Raw genomic sequence first — 14,920 nt, 5'->3', positions numbered from 1 at the left:
AAGAAGAGACAGTGAAAAATAATAATAATAAATAAACTTCCTATATTGGATCAAGATGGTCGAATGAGCCCATGTATCCATACGCACTCGTATTCCAAACCCAACTGACATTATAGGATTATTTATTAAGGCTATAAGAGTGCAAAAAAGCAAGAAAGAGTATTATGAGTGGATAAGGAATTTTAATATAAAAATAGAACCTCCTAAAAGTAGAGTACCTATTACAGATCAAAATAATGCAGAACAGCCTCCATCTCACTCAAAACATAGAAATGCCTTTAGAAAATAATGTGTGTGTATAATGCTAGTGCAGACTTTTACATTAATATAGGTGCATGTGTGCATATAGAAGTTAAAAGCAAGTAAAGGAATTTCCCAGTTGCTGGAAGTAACTAGAGAACTAAAATGCAGAGTTAGATAAGACTGCATTCTGAACTAAGGGTATGAGACAGAATATAAGCTCTAGTAGACAAAGGGCAATGTTTTAATATGTGTATGGGGATAGAAAATGCAGCCTTTGACCTGTGGGAGAGGGAGGAGCTGAAACTAACCTCCCTACATGAAGCTAGGATTTATGAAAGGTCTGTAAAATGAGAACTTGCTGGCTTAGAGTAATTGCAGATAAATGATAAAATAGACAAAGACTTACCTACACAGAGTTTCAGGTAGATGTCCAAGTTTAACAGACCAAGAGGTTGGAGGACCTAAAGCCAAGTAGTAAATACAAAAAATGGAAGCAGTGAAACACACAGAGACCAGGCAGAGGTAATTGCCAAATCTATTTCATAACCAAGAGTGTCCAGGACTCTCACAGAAAACAAACCCTCTGAAAAGAATCTGAAACTAAAAGGTATAAACCACAAAAAAGACAACCTGCCTGGAACAGAAACACACATAAAAATTGAAAGTTCATACTTTTCAAAACTAAAGATGAGAACTATCTGAAAGATTACTAAATTCATATTTTAAATGGTCAAAAAGACAAAGGAAAGAATAGAAACAAAAACAAGGATTATTCATAATTATACAACATTCAGAAATTGAAAAGCATCCTCTATAAATGTCTTGAGATTAAAAAAAAGTAGGCAGCTAATAAGAGGTTAAATAGAACACTGGATACAACTGAGAAAATTGCAGAATTAGTGATTTGAAATGGGAATCAGGCAGAATGCAGAACCTAAAGATGAAAAGATGAAAAATATCCAAAGAGAAGTTAAGAGACATAGAGGGTAGACCAAGACACTTTATCATAAATGTAATAGGAGTTCCAAGTGGAAGAAAAGGAATTGGAGATAATGCTGAAAGAGATGATTATGGAGAATTCTTCACAGTTCTTCACAATATGAGTTCTCAGATTGAAAAATTGAAGTACCATATGTAGTAAGTAATGAGAAACGAATTATTTAATCTCCTAATGAGTCTAAATAAGCATTGACAATCAAATATTTTAATAACGACTAATGTTTTTTAACAAAATGACATTAAAATATTAGCTAAAAGAATAGAAAATAGAGGAGAATTTGGGTTTGAAATTACCTAAGTTCTTTATAAATATTCAGGATGGGGATACTGGTTAACTTCAGCCTACATCAAATATTCAAGTAAAATTTTAAAGGTGTCTATTAAAGTAATAAAAATAAGTGTAATTTCTAAACAGTACAGCTCTGGAAGATGAATTTTTAAAATGCTAACAATTCAAAATGAGACAATAAAAAAGAAAAAGAAAATTTAAAAGACTCAAAAATATGATTTAAGAAATAATTTAAACTAATTCAGTAATCAAATGTGACAGGATAAAAATCAGTTGTAAAAAATTTGGAAAGGAAAGGATGCAAACAAATTAATACTATCAAAAGAAAACTGGGGTGATGATATGAACATCAGATAAAATATATGTGAAGCCCAAAAGACAGCAATAGCATGAAGAGAGAAATTACTTCATGATAAAGGAGAATCTACAAAGATGATAAATACACTGTGATATCAGATACACCTAATAATATAGCCTCGCACAATGTAAAGAAGATAGAAAGTGCCTCTAAGTCATTTCTTGAATCTAACACTACTTTAATGCCAAAAGTAGGCAGAGAAAGAAAGGAAGGAAGGGAGGGAGGAAAGGAAGAAATTGTACATAAATATACTCGTCTATATAAGACCAATAATTCTACATATAATATTAGCAAATAGAATCCCATAACGTATTAAAAGAACAAATTGAAAAGGGCCAGTATCTTCCAGAAATGCAACATTGGTTCAATATCAGGAAAACTGACAACAATATCCATAATGGCAACACAGTAAAAAGGAAAATAATGATCATATCAGTACATTTAAAAATTCAGATGGCGTCAACACAGGAACAACTACAGAGAGAACTGTTGGCTTTGCAAAATGACCCAAGTCCCGGAATGACTAAATTAAAAGAGTTCAAAATTCAATTACACAGTGGACTGTAGACATGGAAGGTGCACCAGGTACCTTATACAAAGGGGGAAAAATTCAACTGCTATTTAAATTTAAGTAGTCGATATCCTTTTGACTCTCCTCAGGTCATGTTTACTGGTGAAAATATCCCCATTCATCCTCATGTTTATAACAGTGGTCATATCTGTTTATCCATTCTAACAGAAGACTGGTCCCCAGTGCTCTCAGTCCAGTTTGTCTTAGCATTATTAGCATGCTTTCCAGCTGCAAAAAGAGATGACCACCAGATAATTATTTGTATGTTCAAACATGTAACAAGAATCCAAAGAACAAAATAGTGGTACCATGATGATACTCGTTGATGCCACTGTTACCATCCTCATAGCAGAAGAGAGTCCCACTGAGAAAACGAGGACTTTGGTCAGTCTTTGAACTTTAACCTTTGACTGGAAGTGACCTATCGGCAATAAAGACTACTTCCTTTTACTGCATTTTTACTCATGTGCATTCTGGGCGCATGTTAATCGCTGATTCAGTCCAGGCAACTGACCTGCCTTTATTAAGTCGTACAGTTTTAACGCAGGTGTCAGGAAATGTCAAATATAATTCCATTTTTTATTTTTATTTTTTTAAGCTTTTGGAAAAGTTCTACGTCCTCATGTATCATGCCATAAGAATGACTTCCTTGGCAGTTTTGGGACATTCATTGTCGGCAATGGATGTTCCTAACAGGAAAAATTTTCATTAACTCCTGCCACCCAACAATCAACGCATAATAGCGCCTATGAAATGAACTTACTGCTTAGAGTGGGATTATAAATCAAGTGACTGATCCAACATTATTTTGAAAGTTATCCCAACTGTTTATATTTGGCTTCAGCGCACTGTGAACCTAACTAAGGTTAACAGCATAAATTAACATGCGTCTTTAAAGGACTGTAATGAAAGATCATCGTGTACTTATTGAATTGCTTATATCTGCTGTCAAATTGTTTTGACATGGTTGGTTTTCAAGTAATATTGGCAGAGAGGTACAATATATTATCCCTCTTGTGAAAATAAATTAATTTGTTGTATATAGTTCCTGAGTCTCTGAAGTAAAGGTATAAGTAATATACGGGTGTGAATGGTTTAATCAAGGCTTTATTTTGGAAGTAAGAAAAATAGCAGTGATGATTAAATGGCTGCAGTCCATAATTTGGGCTTGTTATTTGTACATTAACAATTTTTTCCAAGTAGATTACACTCTGTTACTTCCTGCTAGCCATCAGCATGAGCCCTACTGTCTAAACAGTATTTCATTTTTTTATGTTTGGAAAATCTCTAAACATTTATGTTTGCAATTTTGTTTCTTTTGTTATGTTTTAAGTTTGAATATTACTTTAATCGAAAACCTTTTGTCAAATTTTTTCTTGTAATTTTTTTTTTACTTTTATCATCTTGTCCTTCAATCCTGTACCCCAAAATAAGAAATACATTTTTGACAGAGGCTTAATGTTTTAAAAAAGAATTCAACAGCCATTCCTAATAAAAGCACAAAGCAAAACAAGTTCAGAAGGAAACTACTTAATTCTGATTTTAAAATGTGCTCCCTAAATGACTAACAATAATTGTTATAAATTATGAAATACTTCTATTTCAATATCAGGAAGTGGACAAGGATGCTCATAATCAGCATTATTATTTAATATTGACTTGAACATAATTGTGTAAGTAATAAGACAAGGAAAAGAAATATACAGTATTATAAATTTATGATAGCAAAGCATATTTAAAATACTTAAGAATAAATTTAACAAGACACAGAACCTGTATCAAGGTATCAAGAACTACTCTCAAATTTTGTTGAACGGCTTTAAAAAAGATCTTTTTTTAAAGTTTCTTATTGGATTCTAGAGTCCAATTTTTGATTAAAAAATCTCAACACTTACGTGGAATATAAAAACAAGTAAATACCTTTTATGGTTATGTTTTGTCACAACTAAAAATGAAATTTGTCCAATATGTAAAGAAATATAAACACACTTTATTTTGTAGGTCATTGTATGGGTATACGATCCAGAAAGTGCAGACCCCAGTGAGTTGCTGTGGACTGCAGATGAACCTTCCCTGGTAGGTGGAAACATTATTATTATCAGAGATAAAATAATATGCTACAGTTTTTAAAGAGCTGTGGGTAATGTATTTTAAGCAGCCTAGAATTAACTACACTTTAATTACCCATTAAAATTAGTTCAGTCATTATAGTGATTTTGAACTCGTGCCCCATCTCTAAATTATAAATCTTTCTTTGGAATTCTTCTTGAGCATTCTCCATATTTTCTATGAACCTCATTATTCACGAAGAGGCTGACTGTTAAAATGGTTCAAAGGTGTTTCCTGAACATCTGTCTTGAAGTCATCCTTCAAAAATCTGTCTGGTCCTTTAGGGAGTCCTTTATCACTTGGACACTAATGAGTTTCTTAAAAGTTCAACACAGGGAATAAATAAGTCCTTTTTTGAAAATCTGTTACAAATTTACCTCTTTCTAAGATTCAAGTTCTGTCTTGTGTTACAATTAAAATGTACAGAAGAGAAATATAAAATGAGCAATTTTAGTTTAGTGATCAAATTCATGTGCTCTACCACTGACCCATTCCCACCCCCTGTTGGTTCCATTTTTCATTTTTGAGGTCCTTCCATACTGTTTTCCACAATGATTGTACCAGCTTACATTCCCACCAACAGTACACAAGGGTTCCCTTTGCTCCACACCTTGTCAGCATTTGTTCTCGTCTTTTTGATGATAGTCATTCTGATAGGTGTGAGGTGCTATCTCGTGGTTTTTATTTACATTCCCTGATGATTAGTGATGTTGAGCACCTTTTCATGTACCTGTTGGCCATTTGTGTCTTCTTGAGGAAAATGTCTATTCAATTCCTCTTCCCATTTTTTAAATCGGGTTTTTCTCTTTTTGCTGTTGAGTTGTATGAGTTCCTTACATACTGCATATTTACCGTTTATCAGATATATGACTCGCAAATATTTTCTCCCTTCCCATAGGTTGCCTTTTCACTCTATTGATTATTTCTTTTGGTACGCAGAAGCTTTTTAGTTGGATTTAGTTCCGTGTACTTATTTTTGCCTTTATTGCCTGTGCTTCTGGTGTCATGTCCAAAAATTCATACCCAATGTCAAAGAGCTATTCCCGTTTTCTCCTAGGAGTTTTACACTTCCAGGTATTATGTTTAAGTCACTAGTCCATTTAAAGTTAATTTTTGTGAGTGGTATAATGTAGGGTTCCAATTTCATTCTTCTGCATATTATCAAGTTCTCCCAGCAGCATTTATCGAAGAGAGTATCCTTGGCTGTCTCATCAAGTATTAGTTGACTATATATGTGAGGGTTTATTTCTTGGCTCTTGGTTCTGTTCTTTTCTTTGTATGTCTATTTTAATGCCAGAACCATACTATTTTGATGACTACAGCTTTGCATTATAGTTTGAAATCAGGATGTGTGATTGCCTCTGGCTTTGTTCTTCTTTCTCAGGATTGCTTTAGCTATTTGGGGTCTTGTGTGATTCCATACAAATTTTAGGATTATTTTTTCTACTCCTGTGAAAAATGCCATTGAGATTTTGATAGGGATTACACTGAATCTATACATGGCTCTGAGTAGTATAGACATTTTAACAATATTAATTCTTCTGATCCATGAAAATAGGATATCTTTCCTTTTATTTGTGTCTTCTTAAATTCATTTCATCAAAGTCATAGTTTTTGGTGTAGATTTTTCACCTCCTTGGTTAAAGTTATCCCTAAGTGTTTCACATTTTTGATGCTGTTGTGAGATTTACTTATTTTTCACATAGCTCATTTGTTAGTATATAGAAACACAACTGATTTCTGCATGTTGATTTTGTATCCTTCAGCTTTACTGAATTTGTTGACTAGTTCTAATGGTTTTGGTGGCTTCTTTAGGATTTTCTAAAACTTAAGATCATATTATCTGCAAACAAAGACATTTTTACTTCCTTTTCAATGAAGATGCCTTTTATTTCTTTTTTCTTTTTCTTACCTGGTTACTGTGGAATACTATACTATGTTGAATAGGAGTGGTCAGAGTGAGCACACTTGTTATGTTCCTGATCTTAGAGCAAAAGTTTTCAGCTTTCCCCACTGAGTATGATGTTAGCTGTGGGCTTGTCATATATGGTTTTTATTATGTTCAGGTAGGTTCCTTCTATACTCAATCCACTGAGAGTTTGTATTAAAAAAGGATGTTGTCTTTCATCAAATGCTTTCTCTGCATGTATTGAGGTGATCAAATGACTTTTGTCTATTCAATCACTGTGATGTATCATACTGATTGACTTGTATATGTTGAACCATCCTTGCATCCCAGGGATAAATCCCACTTAATCACCAAGTATGATCCGCTTAGTGTGCTACTGAATTTGGTTTGCTAGAATGTTGTTGAGAATTTTTGCATCTATATTCATCCGAGGTACTGTCTTCTAGCTTTCTTTTCCTGTAGTGTTCCTATATGGTTTTGGTATCAAGGTAATGCTGACCTTATGAGTTCGGAAGTGTTCCCTCCCCTCAATTTTTGGAAAGAATTTGAGAAGTTTTGGTATTAATTCTTCTTTAAACATTTCGTAGAATTCACCTGTTAAACCATCTAGTCCTGAATTTTGTGGGGTTCTTTTTTTTTTTTTTTTTTTTGAGGGGGGTAGATCTTTACTTACTGTTTAGGTCTTTTTACTCATTATTGGTCTGTTCAGATTTTCTCATTTTTCATTATTCAGTCTTGGTAGATTGTATGTTTGTAGGAATCTATACATTTCTTTTGGGTTATTCAACTTTTTGCCATGTAAATTGTTCACAATTGTTTCCTAGGAGCCTTTGTATTTGTGTGGTGTCAGTTGTAATGTCTGCTCTTCTCATTTTTTATTTTATTTAGTTGAGTCTTCTTGTCTTTTTCCTTAGTTTAGCTAAGGATGTGTCAATTTTGTTTTTTTCAAAAAGCCATCTCTTAGTTTTATTTTTTCTGTTATTTTTCTATTTTCTACTTGATTTGTTTCAGCTTTGATCATTATTATTTCTTTCCTTCTGCTCACTTTGGGTTTAGTTTGCTTTCCTTTTTCTAGTTCCTTTAGGTGTAAAATAAGTTGTTTATTTCAGATCTTTTTTAAATGTAGGCATTTACTGCTTCCCTTTTAGTCCTGCTTTTGATACATTCCATAAATTTTGTGTTGTTTTTGTTTTCATTTGTCTTGAGATATTTTTAAAATTCCCTTTGATTTCCTCTTTGATCCAATTACTGTTCAAGAGTGTGCAATTTAATTTGCTTGTATTTGTGATTCTTCACATTATCTTACTATTATTAATTTCTAGTTTCATTCTACTGTGGCTGGAAAAGATACTGAGAATGATTTTAATTCTCTTAAATTTTTAAAACTTATTTTATGACTTAACATGTGATCTGTCCTGAAGAACACACCCTTGAGAAGAACTGCATTCTTTTCGCTGTTGGGTGGGAAGTTCTGTATACACCTGTTAGGTCTGTATGGTCAGCTGTATTTTAAAAATTGCTTTTCTGTCTGGATGTTCTATCCATTATTGAAAGTGGGTAGTTAAGACTCCTACTATTATTGTATTGCTATGAGTTTCTCCCTCCCAACCTGTCAATATTTATTTCATATATTTAGGTGCTCTGATGTTGGGTGCATGTATATCTGTACTTGTTATATTATCCTGTCGAACTGATCCTTTTATCTATCATTATATAGTGACCTTCTTTGCCTCTAGAGACAGTTTTTGACTTAAAGTCCATTTGGTGTAATATAGGAATAGTCACTCCTGCTTTCTTTTGGTTATCATTTGCATGGAATAACTGTTTCATCCATTCATCACACATACCCTACGTGTGTCTTTAAATCTAAAATGAGTTGCTGGTAGACAGCATATTGCTGGATTTTTTTTTTCTTTTAATTGATTCAGCTAGTCTATGCCTTTTGATTGGGGGGTTTAGTCCATTCATATTTAAGTACTTATTAATAGATAAGTTCTTAAAATTGCCATTTTGTTCATTGTTTTTGTCTGACGTGCGGCTGTGTTATTCTTCTCTTCCTCTATTGCCATCTTCCTTTGTTGTTTGATTTTTGTAGTGCTTTTTTTCTCTTTATCTTTTGTATAATATATCTGATAGAAACCTAAATACTAGATACTGTTTTTTCCTTTGTGATTACCTTGAGGCTTGCATAAAATATCTTATACTTACAACTGTCCTATTTTAAGTTGATAGCAACTTAACTACAATCACAAAGAAAAGTACACTTTTACTATCTGCCCCATTTGTGTTCCTGTTGTCAGAGTTTACTTTTTGTGTGTGTTAACAAATTTTTGTCTTTTAACTTTCATATTAGGGTTTAAAGTTATTAATGCACCACCATTACGGTGTTACATTGTTCTGTATTTGCCTATATAGTTACCTTTACCAGTGAGGTTTATGCTTGCATATGCTGGGTCCTCACTGGTGAAGACTGTGAAGGCCCATGATGGTAGTGAAGGCTACTGAGGTCCCCTTTCTCTCCTTTTCCCTCCATGGGAAGTTGTGGTGAATGAGATTCCTCGTGGCCCTGAGCTGTGCTGGCCTAGGGGCTGGAGTAATGCAGATAAAATTCTTCTCACACTTTTCTATGCACCATCCTCAGTTTTTGTGCTCCACTTGGTTGTTGAAGCTTCTGAATTGTACTCTGGAGCTCTTCAGGACTATTTTATCCAAGGATAGTTATTAAATTGTGGTTTCTGTAGGAGGACCTCCTACTCTACCATCTTTCTGATGTCACTCCTCTTTATTTTTTTTCTTTAATAATAGCCATCTAAGTGGATATGATGTGGTACCTCATCATGGTTTTGATTTGAATTTCCCTAACAATTAGTGATGTTGGCCATCTTTTCATGTGCTTATTGGTTATTTGTATAAGCTTCTCTGGAGAAATGTCTATTCAAGTCCTTTGCCTATTTTAAAAATTGGGTTGTTTTTGTTGTTGTTCAGTTTTAGAAGTTGTGGGTATATCTGGATATTAATCCCTTATCATATATATTCTTTGCAAATGTTTTATTCCATCCTGTGGATTGTCTTTTTTACTGTTGATAGTTAGGTTTGTTTTTTTTTAACATACAGAAGTTTTTAATTTGGTGAAGACAAACTTGTCTATTTTTCCATTTGTTGCTTGTGTCTTTGAAGTTATATCCATCAAATCATTGCCAAATCCAATGTTATGAAGCTTTTCTCTTGCTTTCTTCTAAGAGTTTTATAGTGTTAGCTCGTATGTGTGAGGAATGAAGTATTGATACCCTCAACAATTTGGATGGATGCTGAGTTTCAAAGCCAATTTTAAAGTGTCACATACTGTCTCATTCCATTTATATAACATTTTAGGGGCAATAAAATTCTAGTAATTGAAAACAGATAAGAAGTTACAGGTAGCAGTTACCAGAAGTTAGAGTTGGTGGGCGGTTGTGACTCTTAAGGAATAACATGAGGGAGTTGCTTCTTTGTGATGGACTATTCTGTGTGTGGTGATGATTACATGAATGTACATATGTGATAAAATTTCACAGAACTATACACAAAAAAGGAGTGCCCATTTAAAAAAATGGTGAAATCTGAATAAGGTTTGTACCTGAGTTACTAGTGTTGTATCAGTATCAACTTCCTAGCTTTGATAATGCACTAAGATTATATAAGCTATTGTCATTAGGGAAAACTGACTCACTTCTTGTGGGTGAAACTGTGGCAAAATAAAATAAAGTTCTATTGAAAGGACAATTCCTTTAACATTTGTCCATTGTACTAAGAATAAAACCCAAACTATTTTCCAAAGCCTGCAATACTTAGCATGATGTGGCCCCTGCCTATCTTTTCTTTAATCTCACTTTTACTTACTACACTCTAGCTGTTGTCTTTCTTTCAATTCCTCAAATATAATAACTCCTCTCCCACTTCAGAGCCCTTGTAAGTGTTAATTCTGTATGGAACACACCTTTCACAATCGTATTGTGAGAGGGTTCTACTCTCCTCTGGGTGGTGAGATTATTTTCTTCTTTATTTATTCAAAAAATATATATAAAATGCAGGTTTTGGAGGCAGAGCCTAAAGTCAGCAGTCCAGTTTTGGACATATTGGTTTGAAGTGCTTAGAAGACAACCAAAACTTGAAGTTAAAAATCTAATTAGATACATGGATCCTAAACTAGATATGAAATTTGGGCTCTAGGCTATACAGCTTGAGGAGTTGTATAGAAACTGGATGATACTTGAAGCCATGTGACTGGATGAGACCACCTAGGAAGAGAATGTACTAGGAGAAGAGTACTAGGATGAAGAGAGCCTAGGACCGAACTGGAGCTCCCCAGCAGAGCAGGAAGGAATGGCAACGTGAAAGTGGAGTAAGAAAGAAGCACTGCCTGTCCAAGGCGGAGATCAGTCTAGTGTTTCAAATGCTGCTGAAAAATCAAGTAAGATAAACAAAAAGACATTTATTAAATTTAGTAACACGTATAACCATATATTGATGTTACGAGTAGAAGAATACTTTTTTTAAAAGTTTGGTACTAGCATAGTGGAATTTGCTAATAATAGTAACAAAATTAATTGGCATAGTACTTTTTAGAGATCATTTTGCTTATCTTATCTCAAGAATTTTATAAATGTTAATAACTTTTGATCTGTAATCATATTTCCAAGAATCTAACCAAAAGAAATAGTCCTAATGTAGAAAAGACTGTATCTGATGATGTCCATGGCAATAATATTTACAAAAGTGAAAAAAATAAAGCTACCTAAATGTCCAATAGGGGAATGTTAAGTTAGTGATGATAATTCACAATGGAATATCATGCTATCATTTTAAATGATGTTTATATAAGACCTCAGGTTATATAACATGAATACATAACAGTAACGTATATTTGGTAAATCCTAAGAAAATATCCTAAATGTGTTTATTTTTGATGATTTCTTTGATGTAGTTTTTCTGTATTTATAAAAGTTACCTTTAATAACCATGAATTACCCTCTTAAGGAAGAAACTTACGTTCTTAAGCTTGTTTACATAATTGTCTAATTGTTTTAACTTCTTCTTAGCCTGTCTTTTTTCTATCATTTTGTTGTATATGTTGCTTGTTGTATTTTATTTCCATCTTATTCTGTGCTACATTAAGAATGCTCCATTTATTCTTTTCTTTTGCAGTTATATGGATAGTTGTATTAAAAGTTCTGAATAGTGAATAAGAGTTTAGAAAAAAATTAAAATACTATTATTTATCAACTATTTATCAGATAAATTTATTTTTCTCTATCAAAATCATTCAATATGTAATCTTCAGGGAGGCCTTTCCTGACCACCATTCCTAGTCTCAAAACAAGGTTAAATCCTCCTCTTAGACAATCCCATAGTCTCAATGACTACACCCTTACTGATGCTCATTACAGCAGTCTCCAAGGTTTCCTTGTGGGTGGTGGACATGTTTCTAGGAAATTAAACAGGAGCATTATTGGAGGATTCTAGACTAGCCCTCATTATCTGATTTTTTAATTCCAGGGATTCCCCATAGTGAAACTATTGCCTCTATTCTAAAAATACCTTCTTAGGGATAATTCCAATCAATTCAGCTTCTTAAGTTTCATGAGAAAAAGAGGGAACATGTCAGATCTATCTTTATGTTAACAGAATTTTTCTGAAAGCCTCCAGATACCATTTGAAAAATGCCTTGAAAGGGTATATTGTTTTGAAGCCAGGCTTATATAGAAATAATTCTAACAGATTAGTTTTAGAAAGTCCATTATGTATTTCATTGACATTAAAACAAAGGGCATTTATTTAAGAGCCTCCATAATCTCAGTTTATTCAGGATTCTGATTGTGCATAGTATTTTCAATGTGTTAGAAACTGTATTATGACTTATTTATAATTCATAAAGTTCTAACAGGGAAGATGTTCTATGGTAGAAAAAAACCCAAAGCTTAATTTTGAAAATGCAGTAAATTTGTAAATGTAAACAATGTTATAATTAAAATAATAAACTCCATATTATGATGTAATTTCAGAATAAGTTGGCTATGAAAAGAGTAAAAAGAGGATTTTTTTTTCCACAGGATTCCGAAGCACTTAGCAAGCATTTAGCCGCTATGGGACAGAAGCCTACCATACATACAACTCAGAGGAGAAAACTTTATTTTCCACATGAACAAATGAAGAATGGGTATTTAATTTTTTAATTTCAAATATACAATTAATCTTTAAAATCAAGTAAAATAACTGTCAGACACTTAAAAGAAATTTTAAAACCCTAGCAGAATTTCATGGAATATCTTATATGTAATTTCTAAGTAGCTTCTTTTAACACATAAAAGTTGTGATAATCGGAACTAATTACCAACTCAGAAAATGCCAGTCACACTCCTGGATTATATTTTGACAATTCATGTTAATAGCTAAACCTCAATGCAAGAGCCTCATTCAAGACAGTGGTAAATCCTGGCAGTATCTTAGAATGTTTCCTGCTGGTTCTTAAAGTGAGCCACGGTGGTATGACTGTTGTCACAATCACTACCACCATCAGTGCACACAAGAACATACATGTGCACGCACGCATGCGCGCACACACACACACATTCCACCTGAGAAGTAGATCTGTTATTGCTAAAGTTAGCAGGTGATCATGGGGTTTCGACAGCCTTTTTTAATCAACTGAGTACCTAGGCACAGGGCAAGGTGCTTATAACTAAAAGATAAAATTCCTGCAGTCAGTGACCTCATAGTTTAATAGAGAAGACAAGTAAACAAATAAATATTATGATAGAAGTGAGCCCAGGGTGAAGTGGAATACATAGAAGGTGCACTAAGGCTCAGAGAGGACTTTTCCAAAGAGCATTTCCAACAGGGGCAACATACAGGAGGGCCTTCAAACAGAGACCTGAGAAAGCAGATGCATTCTAGGAAAGGCAAAGAAGTTCAATTCCTGGGTAAAGTAGAGGGTGCCATTCAGAGAGAGAAAATACTAATGTGGAGCTAAAATTCCTGCAGATTTTATACAATTGTGGTGTTGAGAAAGAGGAGAAACAGCTGCTATAAAACCAAAGGCCTTGTCTCATTTAGCAGGCAGGTGGAAAGGTTATTGGTACCATTTGTTTCTTACCTATTTTTAACAGCTTTACTGAGATATAATTCATATACCACACAATTCACCGTTTTAAAGTGTGAAATTCAGTGGTTTTTAGAATACTCACAGAATTGTGCTACTGTTGCCACTATCTAATTCTAAAATACCATTATCAGCCCCAAAAGAGACCCACTCCCCACCCCACAGCCCTTCGCACTACTAATCTATTTTCTGTCTCTAGGGATTTGCTTATTCTGAATATTTCAAGAGAATCATACAGAGATGGTCTTTTGTGACTAACAGAAATAACTGTTAGCATAATGTTTTCAAGGTTCATCCATGTTGTAACTTGCATTAGTGCCACTGACTCTAGAACAACAAGGGTTTAAACTGCAAAGGTCCACTTACTCATGGAAATTTTTTCAGTAAATACGTGCTACGGTGCTACGTAATCCACAGCTGGTTGAACCTACGGGTGTGGCACTGAGAATACAAAGGGCCAACTCTAGGGTTATACACACATTTTCCACAGTGTCGGCAGAGGAAGGGAAAGGGGCAGCACTGCCCCTAACTCCTGTGTTGTTCAAAGGCCAAGTATATTTCATTCATTTTTATTGCCAAATAATATTCTATTATATGGACATACCAACATTTTACTTAAATTTTAAAAAATGTATTTATTTACTTTCTATTCTTTTTGGGGGGGAGGTAATTATGTTTTTATTTATTTATTTTAATGGAAGTACTGGGGATTGAACCCAAGACCTTGTGCATGCTAGGCATGCACTCTACCACTGAGCTGTACCCTCCCCACTACTTATTCACTCTTTAGTTGATGAACATTTGGTTGTTTCTACTTTGGGGCTACTATGAATAATGTTGCTATGAACATTTATATATAAGTTTTTGTATGGACATAATTGTTTCATTTTTCTTGGATATATAACTAAGTGAAATTGCCAGGTCATATGGTATCTAATTTCATTTCTTTGTCATCAGAGAAAATACTTTATATGATTTCAGTCCTTTTAAATACATGAAGTTTATTTCATGGCCTAATATATGGTCTGTCTGGAGAACTTTCTGTGTATACTTGTGAAGAAGCTATAGTTTACTGTTGTTGGGTGGAGTGTCTGATAATTTAAATGCTGTCTAGATGTACAGGTATTAAGGAAATATTGTTAAATGTTATATGATGATTTTGATGTCACTAGTTGTTTAGAAAGTTTTATCTTTTAAAGATACATAAAATTGAAATGGTAATAAAAATTAAAATTAATCTTCAAGGCATCAAGCCCAGATAACTTTGTGAATAAATTCTCTGAAGCCTATTGGCATAAAATAAA

At 33.6% G+C, this 14,920-nt stretch overlaps 1 protein-coding gene, 1 long non-coding RNA gene and 1 pseudogene across 11 annotated transcripts in view; 2 read left to right on the top strand and 1 right to left on the bottom strand.

The window, feature by feature from the left end:
* Positions 1-14,920, bottom strand: part of LOC123613985 (uncharacterized) — a 107,683-nt gene that overhangs the window by 23,530 nt on the left and 69,233 nt on the right. For 7 of the 10 annotated variants that reach the window (XR_012501840.1, XR_012501838.1, XR_006721410.2 and 4 more), the window contains one exon: positions 650-704. The exons of the other annotated variants lie outside the window; for them this stretch is intronic. This is a non-coding gene — a long non-coding RNA (uncharacterized LOC123613985). The remainder of the gene's footprint in view (positions 1-649; positions 705-14,920) is intronic. 10 annotated transcript variants of the gene reach the window in all.
* CATSPERE (catsper channel auxiliary subunit epsilon) overlaps positions 1-14,920 on the top strand; it is a 98,663-nt gene that overhangs the window by 24,597 nt on the left and 59,146 nt on the right. The window contains exons 6-7 of the mRNA XM_074351736.1: positions 4,462-4,536; positions 12,568-12,674. Coding sequence (XP_074207837.1) covers positions 4,462-4,536; positions 12,568-12,674 — 182 coding nt within the window. The remainder of the gene's footprint in view (positions 1-4,461; positions 4,537-12,567; positions 12,675-14,920) is intronic.
* LOC123613984 (ubiquitin-conjugating enzyme E2 W pseudogene) lies at positions 711-2,786 on the top strand (annotated as a pseudogene).

This window comes from Camelus bactrianus, chromosome 23 (assembly GCF_048773025.1).
Source record: "Camelus bactrianus isolate YW-2024 breed Bactrian camel chromosome 23, ASM4877302v1, whole genome shotgun sequence".
NCBI lineage: Eukaryota > Metazoa > Chordata > Mammalia > Artiodactyla > Camelidae > Camelus > Camelus bactrianus.
Note: the sequence above shows the minus strand (reverse complement) of the source record. Positions and strands in the feature narration are given on the sequence as shown.